This window comes from Anarrhichthys ocellatus, unplaced genomic scaffold (assembly GCF_004355925.1).
Source record: "Anarrhichthys ocellatus isolate YVR2014 unplaced genomic scaffold, GSC_Weel_1.0 scaffold108, whole genome shotgun sequence".
In the NCBI taxonomy this organism is placed as follows: domain Eukaryota; kingdom Metazoa; phylum Chordata; class Actinopteri; order Perciformes; family Anarhichadidae; genus Anarrhichthys; species Anarrhichthys ocellatus.
This window is the reverse complement of record NW_022280138.1, coordinates 768,419-781,332: the sequence shown is the minus strand read 5'-3', so window position 1 is coordinate 781,332 and position 12,914 is coordinate 768,419. Positions and strand designations below refer to the sequence as shown.

The following is a 12,914-nucleotide window of genomic DNA, read 5'->3' as shown; positions in this document are numbered from 1 at the left end:
ATAGCTAGCACAGATTTAAGACGGCGCCGCGGATGGCTGCCTCGGTGTGTTGGTGCTCATTGTTTTGTGTTGTTTTTGTTGTAAATACTGTTTTATGCTGCGATATCCGGAGCTCTTTCACCAGAGACGAGCTCATAAACATCAGGGGAATAACTCCAGCGGACTTACAACAAACGTTTTTGTTAACTTCTGTGGAATTACTGGACATTCTCGTCAAAAATGCGCTCACCTTAACTCATGCAGTGAAATGCCAGAGGAGAGGGAAACGTGCTGGCGCGCTTGTGCGTCTCCACACAAGTGGATTTCGTACACCGCTGCCGGGCATATTTCTCTCCAACGTCTGCTCACTGTGCAACAAACTGGACGAACTTCAGCTACTGGTGGAGAGAGACAGAGACTTTTCTTCATCCTCCGTTTTATGCTTCACTGAGACCTGGCTCTGTGGATCGATACCGGACTCCGCGTTCCAGCTGTTCAGAGCAGACCGCGACGCGGAGCTCTCCGGTAAATCGAAGGGTGGAGGAATCTGTTTCTACTCCAACAGCGGCTGGTGTAACGATGTCACAGTGATTCTACAGCACTGTTCTCCTGATCTGGAATCTTTCATCATAAACTGCAAACCCTTTTACTCCCCCCGTGAGTTCGCTTCATTCATTCTAGCCGGTGTTTACATTCCGCCGCAGGGTAACGTGCAAGAGGCACAGCGGAGACTCGCCGAACAGATACGGTGTGTGGAGCAGACCTACCCGGACTCTTTAGTTATTGTCCTTGGTGACTTTAACAAAGGAAACCTCAGCCGTGAACTCCCTAAATACAAACAGTTCATTAAATGCTCAACCAGAGAGGAGAACATTCTAGATCACTGTTACACCACAATCACGCCGTCCCTCGTGCTGCACTGGGACTCTCTGACCTGCATACAGGCAGAAAACTCAAGCTCTGTAAACCTGTAGTGAGGACATTCTAGAAGTGGACCAGTGAAGCTCTGGAGGATCTTCGGGCGTGCTTGGACTGCACAGACTGGGATGTATTCAGGACTGCTACCAACAGTCTGGATGAGTACACAGAGGCTGTAAACTTCATATATCAGCTTCTGTGAGCACAGCTGTGTTCCAACAAGCACCAGGGTGAGTTACAACAATGACAAACCCTGGTTTACAGCAGAACTCAGAAAGCTAAGTCTGCAGAAAGATCAGGCATTCAGGAGTGGTGACAAGGACTTGTACAAAGAGGCAAAATACACGTTTAGCAAGGTGGTGAGAGATGCTAAATGTCTGTACTCTGAGAAACTGCAACACCAGCTCTCAGCAAGTGACTCTGCTTCTGTCTGGAGAGGCCTCAGACAGATCACCAACTACAAGCCAAAAACCCCCCACTCCATGAACGACCTCCGCCTGGCAGACGAGCTGAATGAGTTCTACTGTAGATTTGAAAGACAATGGGACAGTCCTGACTCCATCCCCCACATCTCCACGGCTCATGCCTCTGCACCACCCATCCCAGTGTCCCCCCCACCCCCCTCCCCAGTGACGACTCTCTCTATTCTGGAGAGTGACGTCAACAGGCTTTTTAAAAAACAGAACCCCCGCAAAGCAGCCGGCCCGGATTCTGTCTCCCCCTCCACCCTGAAGCATTGTGCTGATCAGCTGTCTCCGGTGTTCACATACATCTTTAACACCTCCCTGGAGACATGCCATGCACCAGCCTGCTTCAAGGCCTCCCCTATTATCCCCGTCCTCAAAAAACCAAGGATCACAGGACTCAATGACTACAGGTCCGTCGCCCTGACCTCTGTGGTCATGAAGTCTTTTGAATGCCTAGTCCTGTCCCACCTACAAACCCTCACTGACCCACTCCTGGACCCCCTGCAGTTTGCCTCCAGAGCCAACAGTACTGTAGATGATGCAGTCAACATGGCCCTTCACTTCATCCTCCAGCATCTGGACTCCCCAGGAACCTACGCCAGGATCCTGTTTGTGGACTTCAGCTCTGCCTTCAACACTATCATCCCGTCTCTGCTGCATGACAAGCTCTCCCAGCTGCACGTGCCCGACTCCACCTGCAAGTGGACTTCCTGTCTGACAGGAAGCAGCACGTGAAGCTAGGAAAACATGTCTCAGCCTCTCGGACCATCAGCACCGGCTCCCCCCAAGGCTGCATTCTTTCCCCTCATCTCTTCTCCCTGTACACCAACAGCTGCACCTCCAGTCACCAGTCCGTCAAGCTCCTGAAGTTCGCGGATGACACCACCCTCGTTGGACTCATCTCTGGTAAGGATGAGTTCACCTACAAGTGGGACACTGACAATCTGGTGACCTGGTGCGGTCTGAACAACCTAGAGCTCAACACTCTAAAGACAGTGGAGATGGTTGTGGATTTCAGGAAGAACGCAGCCCCACCTGCCCCTATCACCCTGTGTGACTCCCCCGTCGATGCTGTGGAGTCCTTCCGCTTCCTGGGCTCCATCATATCCCAGAACCTCAAGTGGGAGCAAAACATCACCTCCATCACTAAAAAGGCTCAGCAGAGGATGTACTTCCTGAGGCAGCTGAAGAAATTCAACCTGCCATAGACAATGATTGTGCACTTCTACAGAGCCATCATTGAGTCCATCCTCTGCTCCTCCATCACGGTCTGGCACGCTGCAGCCACCGCCAAGGACAAGGGCAGGCTGCAGCACATCATTCGCTCTGCCGAGAGGGTGATTGGCTGCAATCTGCCGTCCCTCCAAGACTTGTTCGCTTCAAGAACCCTGAAGCGAGCAAGAAAGATTGCAGCTGACCCCTCTCACCCTGGACACAAACTGTTCATGCCCTTTCCATCTGGTAGGAGGCTGAGGTCCATCAGGACCAAGACCTCACGCCACACAAACAGCTTCTTCCCGTCCGCAGTCGGGCTCATTAACAGAGCCCGGGTCCTCCACTCACTCTGTCATCCCCAGGACAATTTCCTTCCCTCCCTACTACTCCCCTGCACATCACTTCATATTTAAATACACTTGTCGCTTTTACATTACACTTGTTTACAGTCCTGTTATCTGTTTGTAGTGCACTCTTATATTCTTTTAAATTCTATTGTAAATTTTAATGTTTCTATTTCTTGCACTGTTGATTGTTGTTTATTGTTCAATGTTATTGTCTAATGTTATGCACCACCTACCATGACAAATTCCTTGTATGTTACATACATTGGAAATAAACGGTTCTGATTCTGATTTTCATGAAGTCAGATTAAATTTCAGTAAAATTTTGGGTCCGTTTCACATTTTATAATGGGCGTGTATTGCACGGCTCGTTAAGTGCTAGAGTGATGACATCACGGTCAGAGTGGAGCAGAGCATGAAAAGTATTCTGTGATTTTTACGAACAAATTGCGCCCATTTTGATGTATTTTTTGCGCAGGTGTTGGCAACGCTGTGTGAGGAGAAGCGCGGCAAACTTTTGTACTTTTGCCCGGAAGCATATGATTAAGGCAGCAGGATTATAGCCAGTGTGCTTTGGCACAGGCAGTGTAACAAAGTGCCACAAAGCCACACTGAATGAAAATAATGAAAAAACAAATTGAGGTACTCACTAGTCAAAGCTCACTTTTTATTCTACTATAACACTTCTTCAGAGGCCAACAGTATCCATGGAAATATACTGGCCCCTGGACCTCTGTTCCAAAGTAAATGCACAGATGTGCCCCAAAGTTTTTTTTATTGCTCAGTTTTATGGTCACACTAGACCCTGTCTAGTATAGGTACCCGGTAGTTAAAATATAACTACAGTATAAGTTCTTTGTAAGATCCAGAATACTTTCCCCCTCATGTCATAACTTTATATTTTGTTCCCCAGTATCACATATGTTATTGGTATGCTACTCTAGTGGCATACCGTGAGTACAACAAATTACATTGTAATTATGGAGTAATTCCGTTGTATGCTGCAGGCTGTAATCTAAAGCATTACCTTTCATTTTTGTGCAGGCACGTGGGTCACCTTTGGAGGCCAGATAACGGATGAGGTAGGAGAGAATACCTGCAGTCCCATGTAATCCAGGCTGAAGTTTACCAGGATGTAACAATGACAGAATAGTTTCACCAAGTAACCTAAATTGACATCTTGAATACAAAGATTGCATTACCATGCTGACAAGCGATTTCACAAAGAATGGATTGTGGCTGTTGATACCACCACAAAGTTATTGGAACAACTACCTCCCCTGGTCTGATTCACAAAGGATTTTGAGCATTTGATATTACATCGCAAACATGCCCATAAAGTTTTGCAGCCGAATGCAATTTTGGTATTTTTTTGAAATTCTGATTGCATTTATCCATTTGGTAAAGTATAAATGTTGCCAGTGCATCAATTGCAGATTGTAGAACAATCACAGAGAGAGAAAGAAAAATAGGACCTGTGGGTTTAATTTTTCTAACTGACGAGGTGCAAAAACATTCCTCAAAACTTCAGTCAACGAATTTAAAGTGACACAGAAACCATATTTGGGATATCCCAATCAATCAGTGCTGTTGTTTAAATACATCCAAATATTTTATTCTTGCAGGTTTAGCTGCTGCAAAAGCAAACAATCCTTTCGTGAATTTGCCCCTCAGTGTGTCAAGAGCTCATTGAGCAAAATTCTCTTCAAAATGGTAACTCATGGTATAAAAACATACCTCAACTGTCTACATTTTGTGAATCCTCATAACATTCAGTTTGAAGAACATTTTGCATTTTGGAGTGTATCTTGTGACCATAACTTTAGATCAATACATCTAAATGCAATTATACAAGGTGTAATCTGTTGGTTGTCTTCTGGTCTTCAGTGACTATCACACTTTTCTGTCCTGGTGATGCAATCTGAGTGTCGGCTGTGATTCAAAGATATCTGTTGTCAAGAAAAGGGAAAGTTGATTTGCTGCACACTTTTATAACATCCATATTCATATTAATCAAGTCGAACAAAGTCACGATACATTTGTGTTAATGTTAAATTTGAATGCATTTCTTTTTTGATATCGTAATCACGCAATTTTAATGTTAGTCGAGTCCAGGTTATGTAACTGAAGTCCATACTTTTTCCTGAGAAACATTTCCTTAGATGTACTTTGTGTTGAGTGCTAATTAGTGAACACATTTTTGGCAAAAATAACATAGAACCTTGGTTACTTTGACAAGAGCATACATTTATATCAGTGTGACAGCAAAATGTGAAGTTTAAAAAAACCAATCTCCTCTGACTTAAATCAGCATATATTCAGCTATCAATACCACCAAACCAAAAATATATATATAAATAGGCTAGGCAAAACAAATACTGCCAATCTAAATTAGTTCAAGAAATAACAACAGACAGTACAAAAAACACACAAAAGGAAAATGCACCCGAAAATATGGTAAATCCTGCCCAATCCCAAGACATGGGAACACCACATATCAGCAATCCCACCCATGCTAGTTGTGAATCTAAAACATCCTTTACAAAACTTCTGCAGACTAGTCACGGTATTGGTTAGACTGGGCTAGGGACATTAAGGCAGGGTAAAAGTACGAGTCCCGATTGAAACCCTTAGGTACACTCTGAGGAACCAATCTCAGAAGGTTGAAGCTGCAGCTTCTGTTAAAATGGGAACAAAAGAAAACAGTGATCTCATGCAAATGGCTGAAGCTGTAAAATGAATAAATAATGGGAAACTGTGCTGGAAAAGGACCTGGAGTCCCCCACCTAATATCAGCTGATGAGGCCATGTAAGACTTGAATGGAATTGTACCACACTATACTACATGATGTCATAGTGTGTTGTATCATACACTGTACAGACAACCTTACAGCAGTTTGGAGTTTGGAGTAAGAAACCCTTTTTGTTTGCTGTTGAACATTTTTCCCGTCATTTCTTTAACTTTCGTTTTGTCTTTGTTTTGGCTAGTGAACTGTGTTTGTTGTTTTGAGTATTGCTAAACTCCTGTCTTTGACTTTTGATTCGACTATATAGTTGGCCTTTTTTGGAAGTGTGAAGAGTGGGGAGTAAGATAGCATGTTATGTCTAGGTTTCGCCTCGACCAGGAACTTAATACCATGCTAAAGACAATTGGGGCCACGATCCAGTTCTAGCAAAGACAGTGGAGCGGTTGTTCTAAATCAACACAGCACCAGCAGTTAACAGGAAACCAAAGCCATCTTGGACTGATTCGCCAATGGGTGACTAATGTTTCAGCTGTTACTGAACTCCTCCTCTGAAGCACATTCCAAAAGCAGCAAACTATGGCTCTCTAAGAGTAGCATTGAAATACAAGAGCTCACTAAGCTTGAGGTGGAACTGCATTAGTAACACCATGGGATACAGACTTAGGCCCTGGAGAGTTCCTAGCCCACACTGACCGAGTCATGGTCGTCATTCAGGTATTTCTCCTTCTCGCTCTGTGTGAGCTCTGCAACAGTTGTCATGCAGTTGATATGCTGCATTAGGCATATACTTTATGTTTTGGCAGCTAAAAGCACATGAGTGTTTAAATACAATTCCCATAGTTTTCTTCACTTTAATTATTTCACAATCACGTTAATTTGTGATGTTAAAATTTAGGTTCATTATGGAGTTGGATCACTCTCTAGATCAGGGGTCACCAACCTTTTTGAAACTGAGAGCTACTTCAAGGGCACCGAGTAGTCGAAGGGCTACTTGTTTGATACAAACTTCCTGAATAACAAAGTTGCACAGATCACCTTTTAATAATAATGTCAATGTTAATTATCCCTCACAATAATTATTAACAATGATTGTGTATTTTGTTCAAAATCACACCTGTTATATTTTTGTACAAATTATCACTTATAACAGTTTTTAGGAAATCATTAACTGTCATATCTTCAAATCATGTCTCGTTTGTACTAACCACTACCTTTGTAACATTTTTGAACGAATCATGAACTCTGTCCATGTTTATACAAATGATCAGTTATGTAAGATAAAAAAATCAACTTTCACGTTTTTAAATGAATCCTATTACATTAGTACTAATCACCAAATTTTGGGAAGTCTGGGTCACATTTGCATTGGGTTGCCGGCCCGTCATGGCGGGAGCCCCGTCTGTTGTTACCGAAACCAGCTTTTCTAATGGTACCTTTTTCTCTATGAAGAAACTAGTAAAAAGTCTCGTCTATAGCTGAGGGGGGGATCCAACCGCTTCGGGCGCCTGCGTTCAAACCTCTAGTCTGGGCCTTTTTGGTAGGATTGCGATGCCTCGTCTCTACCCCCGCCACCCACAAGTTGTTGCTCCGCGGCCTGTTCTGAGGATTGACGGACCTGATGACAGGGTGTGTCTTGCGGGCGACTCACGTGGTCCCTGCGGGCACCGCATTGGCTACCTCTGCTCTAGATCATTACTACTTTTTAATCTGTAAGTATCTTCATTGTCAAGTTTAACATATTGTTGCATTTGACCTCATACAACTCTATGCACCTGCAAACATATACTGTATATGGTCACTCATTTTGGTTTTGGGATTTCATTCACTTATTCTCTTGATTGTTTACCAGAAATGTAGCTGTAGGCAAATTACATGGTGTTATGATCTGTTTGACCTTTATATAGCAGGTTCTTGACCATGTGATGTGTGTAGTGGAAATCTAAAATCAAGATTGAGAAACAAGTCTTTCGTTTATCATAGCATTTGCAAATGGACTCAGATCATACAGAGATCAATGGTCTCCACAGAACTAGAGTGCAATATTAACGTTACATCTGGCTTTTATACCTTTTCTCTAAATGATGTATGTATCATCTGAATTGAAAGGTTAGTTAAAGGTTAAAAAGAAGAGACAGTTGAAGGGAAGGTGAGTGTTAATAAAAACAAGTCTTTATATCTATATATCAGTTAGCAGACTCACAGACTTTTAAAAGGCCACAGGAAATGGTGTCAGGGTGGAAAGAGAGGAAAACGGTTAACATTCTTTCAAATTTCGCCCTTTTATCAAACTATGATAACTAAAGTAATGCAAGCTATTTTTTTACCACCAACACAGGCCTCACTGAAATTCCATGTGGGTTGACACAGAGATAAAGCTATAGATGTCAGTATGTGAGGTGGAACACAGACATCAGGCCTCTAGCTCTGTTGAACTGAATAAGCAGACAACCAGTTATCACAGATTTAAGTGTTTAGCATGAAGCAATAATCACACAACTTAAACTCATACCTGCAAACTCATAAGAGGTGAAAAAGGTGACAAGCACCTGAACCCCTGTCGGGGGCATGCTCCCCCGGGAGAATTTTATTTTAAATATGAGCTTTAAAATGTAGCATTCTGGTGTACTCTGAGGAGAAAATTAAGTGATAAGACAGCATTTACTTTAAGCAAAAAACTAATTTAATCAGTATTACAGCTCTAGTTGAACAGCTGGCTAGTTAGCTATTGGCTAAACCCAAATACATGATTTGTTTCATTCTACTTTGAGTTAAAAAAATAACCTGCAACCAGATCTGCCGGTGTTCCTGTTTAACGTGAACACGGGGGGTTGCATATTTTATCACGTTACATTTTTTTCCCTCCTAAATCGCGATAATGACGAACGTTAACAGTTGACAAAATTTAGCATGCAGTGGACGTTAGCCTTAAGTTGGAGGGAAATGAAGACGGTGAAGACATCTTAACGCTGATTGGCTTGGCTCTGGGCCGCTGTCAATGTGTGTTTGAACAAAAGGGTGCACGACAGTCATGTGAGAAGGTGATTGGAATCACAATGATGATTGATAAGAGGATACAACATAATCACCCTCTAAGGCTGCACCCTGGGTGTCTGAATGGGGACCACAGTACTCGTTCTTGGGAAGGCATCATCTTTGTACATGTGATTTTACCTCCTATCACACTGATTTCTGTATGACAATGAGGTTATTGCCCTCCTCTCTCTCCCCAGCCACACAAAATGAGTGAGGTGATTGGCTACGTCACTGTCTCAGATGTGCTTGTTAGTAGTTTGGCACACTACTTGTTGGTAGGTGAAGCTTTTTCACCCTCACTGCTTTATTGGTGCACAGATGGATGTAAATTGTCGTATGGCTCTTCAATCTGCTTACAGTGGCTCGCTTGTATCCACGTAGCTCTCTGCCACCATCACTGCCGTCTCTGTGGTTAGCAAAATCTGATATGGCCCATTCCACCTCCAAGATCTCATTTACCATGACTCAATCTCCTGTAGATCGTGCAGGGGGCCTAATGCAGCAGCTGGAAGTGCGCCCTGTACCTGCTTGCGAATATTAGAAAGCACAGAGGAAAGGTTTGCACTATAATGCAAAATTTCATCTTCAAAGTGGTCAGTGGAGGGCAGCTGTCTCCTCTTTGGACCAATACCTGTATTTGAAGGTCTGCAAAACAAAATATAAAATGGGCTAAAATTACTTCTGCTTCTGACTCTTGCCCTCATTTGCAGAAGCATTATAGGAAGAGCCTTAGTCCATGTCAGTCCTGTTTCTACACAACATTTGAACAGTTTGTTTTTCAAAGTACCATTTTCCCTTTCAACAGTGCCATCATGGTATGCTTTGTGTTGTTTTCTATCAATGCTTCCTACTTGTTTCAGTGAATGATTAATGTTGAATGGACTTGTACTTGTATAGCGCTTTTCTAGTCTTCTGACGATTCAAAGTGCTTTAACACTACATGCCAATCAACTAGTGGTGTCACGGATCGATCCGTTATCCGTTCGGATCACCCCTCACAGTTCGGATCACCCCTCACAGTTCGGATCACCCCTCACAGTTCGGATCACCCCTCACAGTTCGGATCACTTGTGAACCGCGGATCAACTGAGTATTTTACTTTCTTTTTTTTTTTTTTTTAATAGTGTAATCATAGTGTGTAATAAAGTTTTACTGAATCCCTGAATATCAATTTTAAAGTGTCAGTGTACAGATATAAAGCAGTAGTGTGTTCACGTGAACGAAGCGTGTCAAGAGTATTTAACGGTGAAAGTCATGGCGAGCGGAGGAGCGGAGGAACTTGAGAGGCCACCGGCGTCTTATAAGTCGCAAGTTTGTGAGCATTTTGGCTTCCCTGTAAATTATAATGACGGGGTAAGGGTGGTAGACAAAACCATTACGGTATGTAGGCATTGTTTACAAAGAAAGCCATACGAACACGGCAATACATCGGGCATGGCCACACATTTGAAGTGCCACCATCCTGGTCTATCAGCGACGGGGGGAAAGCCGCAGCAACAAGGTATCCTTGCAGCATTTAAGAAACCGTTTGTGGCAGAGTCAGACCGGGCTAAAGCCATTACAGCATCAATTGGGGTCTTTATTGCTGCAGACATGAGGCCATACTCAGTGGTAGAAAACAAAGGATTTCAGAATATGCTTAAAGTGCTTGAGCCATGTTACGAAGTCCCCTCACGCAACCACTTCAGTGTGAAGATCGTTCCAGGCCTATATGAAGAAGAAAAGATCAATATTGTAGACGAGTTATCCAAGGCATCCTTTGTTGCCATCACCACAGACGGGTGGACCTCCAGGGCAACGGAGAGCTACGTGACTGTGACCGCTCACTTCATCACGGCAGAGTGGGAGATTCATAGTCCGGTGCTGCAGACACGCCCCCTCTGTGCGAGTCACACAGCCACAAACCTGGCGCAAGTGCTGACAGAAACAGTAGCAGAGTGGAAGCTAGACAGGCCCAATAGCAATATTCCAGTCACCACAGATAATGCCAGGAACCAAACAAATGCAGTCATAGAAGCTGGACTGGGACCACAGATACCTTGTTTTGCACATGTGATCAATTTAGCATCACAAAGGGGAAACTCAGTGAACCAGATGGACCGCCTCCTTGGGAGAATCAGGAAAGTGGTTTCATTTTTCCACCCGAAGCACAACAGCCGCTCATGTGCTTAAGACCAAGCAAGAAATGCTACAGCTACCGTCCCACAAGCTCATACATGATGTCCCAACAAGATGGAACTCCACTTATGACATGCTGGAGCGTTATCTTGAGCAGCAGGCAGCTGTTTACTCTGCACTGACAGACAAGACCCTGAAGAAAAATATCAAACATCGTCACCTTGTCTGATGCTGATGTGAAAATTGCAGAGGAGGTCCTCCAGGTGCTCAAACCCCTCAAAACCATTCCAACCCTATTGAGCACTGAAACTACACCATCTGTGTCCATGATCCTACCTCTGAAAACAAGGATTCTGCAATCCATGGCCCCAAGTGAGGATGACTGCACAGTCACGAGAGATGTGAAGGCTGCCATTAGAGGGGACCTGAACCCCAGATACACTGCCCCCCCCCTAATCTACAAGACTACCTTCATAGTTCTACTGCACTAGATCCAAGGTTTAAGTCCCTGTCTCACCTAGACCCTGCCCTATGCTTGAGAACATACAATGATCTCTCCACTGAGATTATGGCCACTGAAGAGGTAACAAAAAAATGAAGAGCGATTTATTTCATTGTTGTTATCCCAATTATAGTTTCATGAAACATGAGATAATTAGTTTTACAGATCAAATAATTTATTTTTTTGCAGGGTCAAGCCACAGAGCACACATTGACAGGACCAGACTCAGAGGCATCTCCTCCACAAAAGAAGTCAGCCATAGAGGAGCTTTTTGCGAGCAAGGATGGTGACCACCACACCTTTGCCAACACGATCACAGAGGAAGTGGCACTCTATAAGGCAGCAAATGGCATTCCAGTGGGGGGTGATCCGCTGGCATGGTGGAAAAGCAATGAGTGTAAATACCCTCACATTGCCATGATGGCAAGACGCTACCTCGCTGTACCTGGCACTTCAGTGCCTAGTGAGAGGGTGGTCTCCACAGCAGGGGAGATAGTGATTGCAAAAAGGTCTACCCTCTCCCCAGAGAATGTAGACTCATCTTTTTGAAGAAATATTTAAAGTTGTAGATCATTTCATAGGAATGGTAAACATTCCACGTTTCTTGTAGTGTATTTGAATGGAAGGAAGTAAATAGACACAAATTGTTGCCTAGCAGTTCAGTTTAGTTAACAGTGTAAGCCAGCGCCGGTCTGCTCTGCTTTCTCTTTTTCACTTTTTTGATGCTGTAGACATTTGCTGTTTTTTTCTTTCAGTATTGACTAAAGGATGGGTATCAAGTCAACATAATTCATGTTGTACTTAAACAGAATTGAGTATTCTTGAATGTTTTATTTTGATTTATTTATTTAATTTTGTTTCAAATTGGATACCTTCAATATTTTTGTTTTTATGCGAGGCTACAGCCCAAAGTTCTTTGCTTTCAGTGTTCTTGAACTTCTCTACTTAATAAATGGAAAGCAAAGTTACATTTGACTCCTCCCCTTTTCTTTGCTGATCCGAAAAATGATCCGAACCGTGATCCGAACCGAACCGTGAGGTTTGTGATCCGTTACACCCCTACCATTCACCCATTCAAACACTGATGGCAGGGGCTATCAGTGCTACCATGCAAGGTGCCACCTGCCCATCAGGACTAGCAACCATTCATACCCATTCATGCACTTGAGCAATTTTGTCAAGGGAGTTCAGGACAGACCACGAGACAGGATTCAGGTACAGAACAGACTTTATTTTATGCCGTACAGAATTGGACGGGTGTGTGGTTACCCATGGACCGACACCGGAATGCAGGCAGGAGACAAAAGGCAGGATCGACGATATGGTTTCCCGTGGGCTGACACCGGAGTGCAGACAGGATCACCTGTGTGGATCCCTTGGTCCGACACAGAATGACAGGAAAGAATGACCTTGGTAGACGGTATGGGGTGGTAGACGGCATGGTGTTGAAGCGGGTGAAAGACGGTACAAACTGACAACCCCAGACTGCAGGACCAGGGTTCATATAGTGCCAGGGGAATGATTAGTGGGATCTGAGTCTGGTGTGTCAGCCTGCGGGAGGTAATCGGCTGGAGTGTCCGCAGCTGTGCAC

General features: G+C 43.8%; 1 protein-coding gene across 1 annotated transcript in view; it reads left to right on the top strand.

Moving 5' to 3' along the window:
• Positions 1–12,914, top strand: part of LOC116399314 (voltage-gated potassium channel subunit beta-2-like) — a 131,631-nt gene that overhangs the window by 27,497 nt on the left and 91,220 nt on the right. Inside the window, exon 4 of the mRNA XM_031876388.1 lies at positions 3,968–4,005. Within this exon, the coding sequence (XP_031732248.1) occupies positions 3,968–4,005 (38 nt within the window). The remainder of the gene's footprint in view (positions 1–3,967; positions 4,006–12,914) is intronic.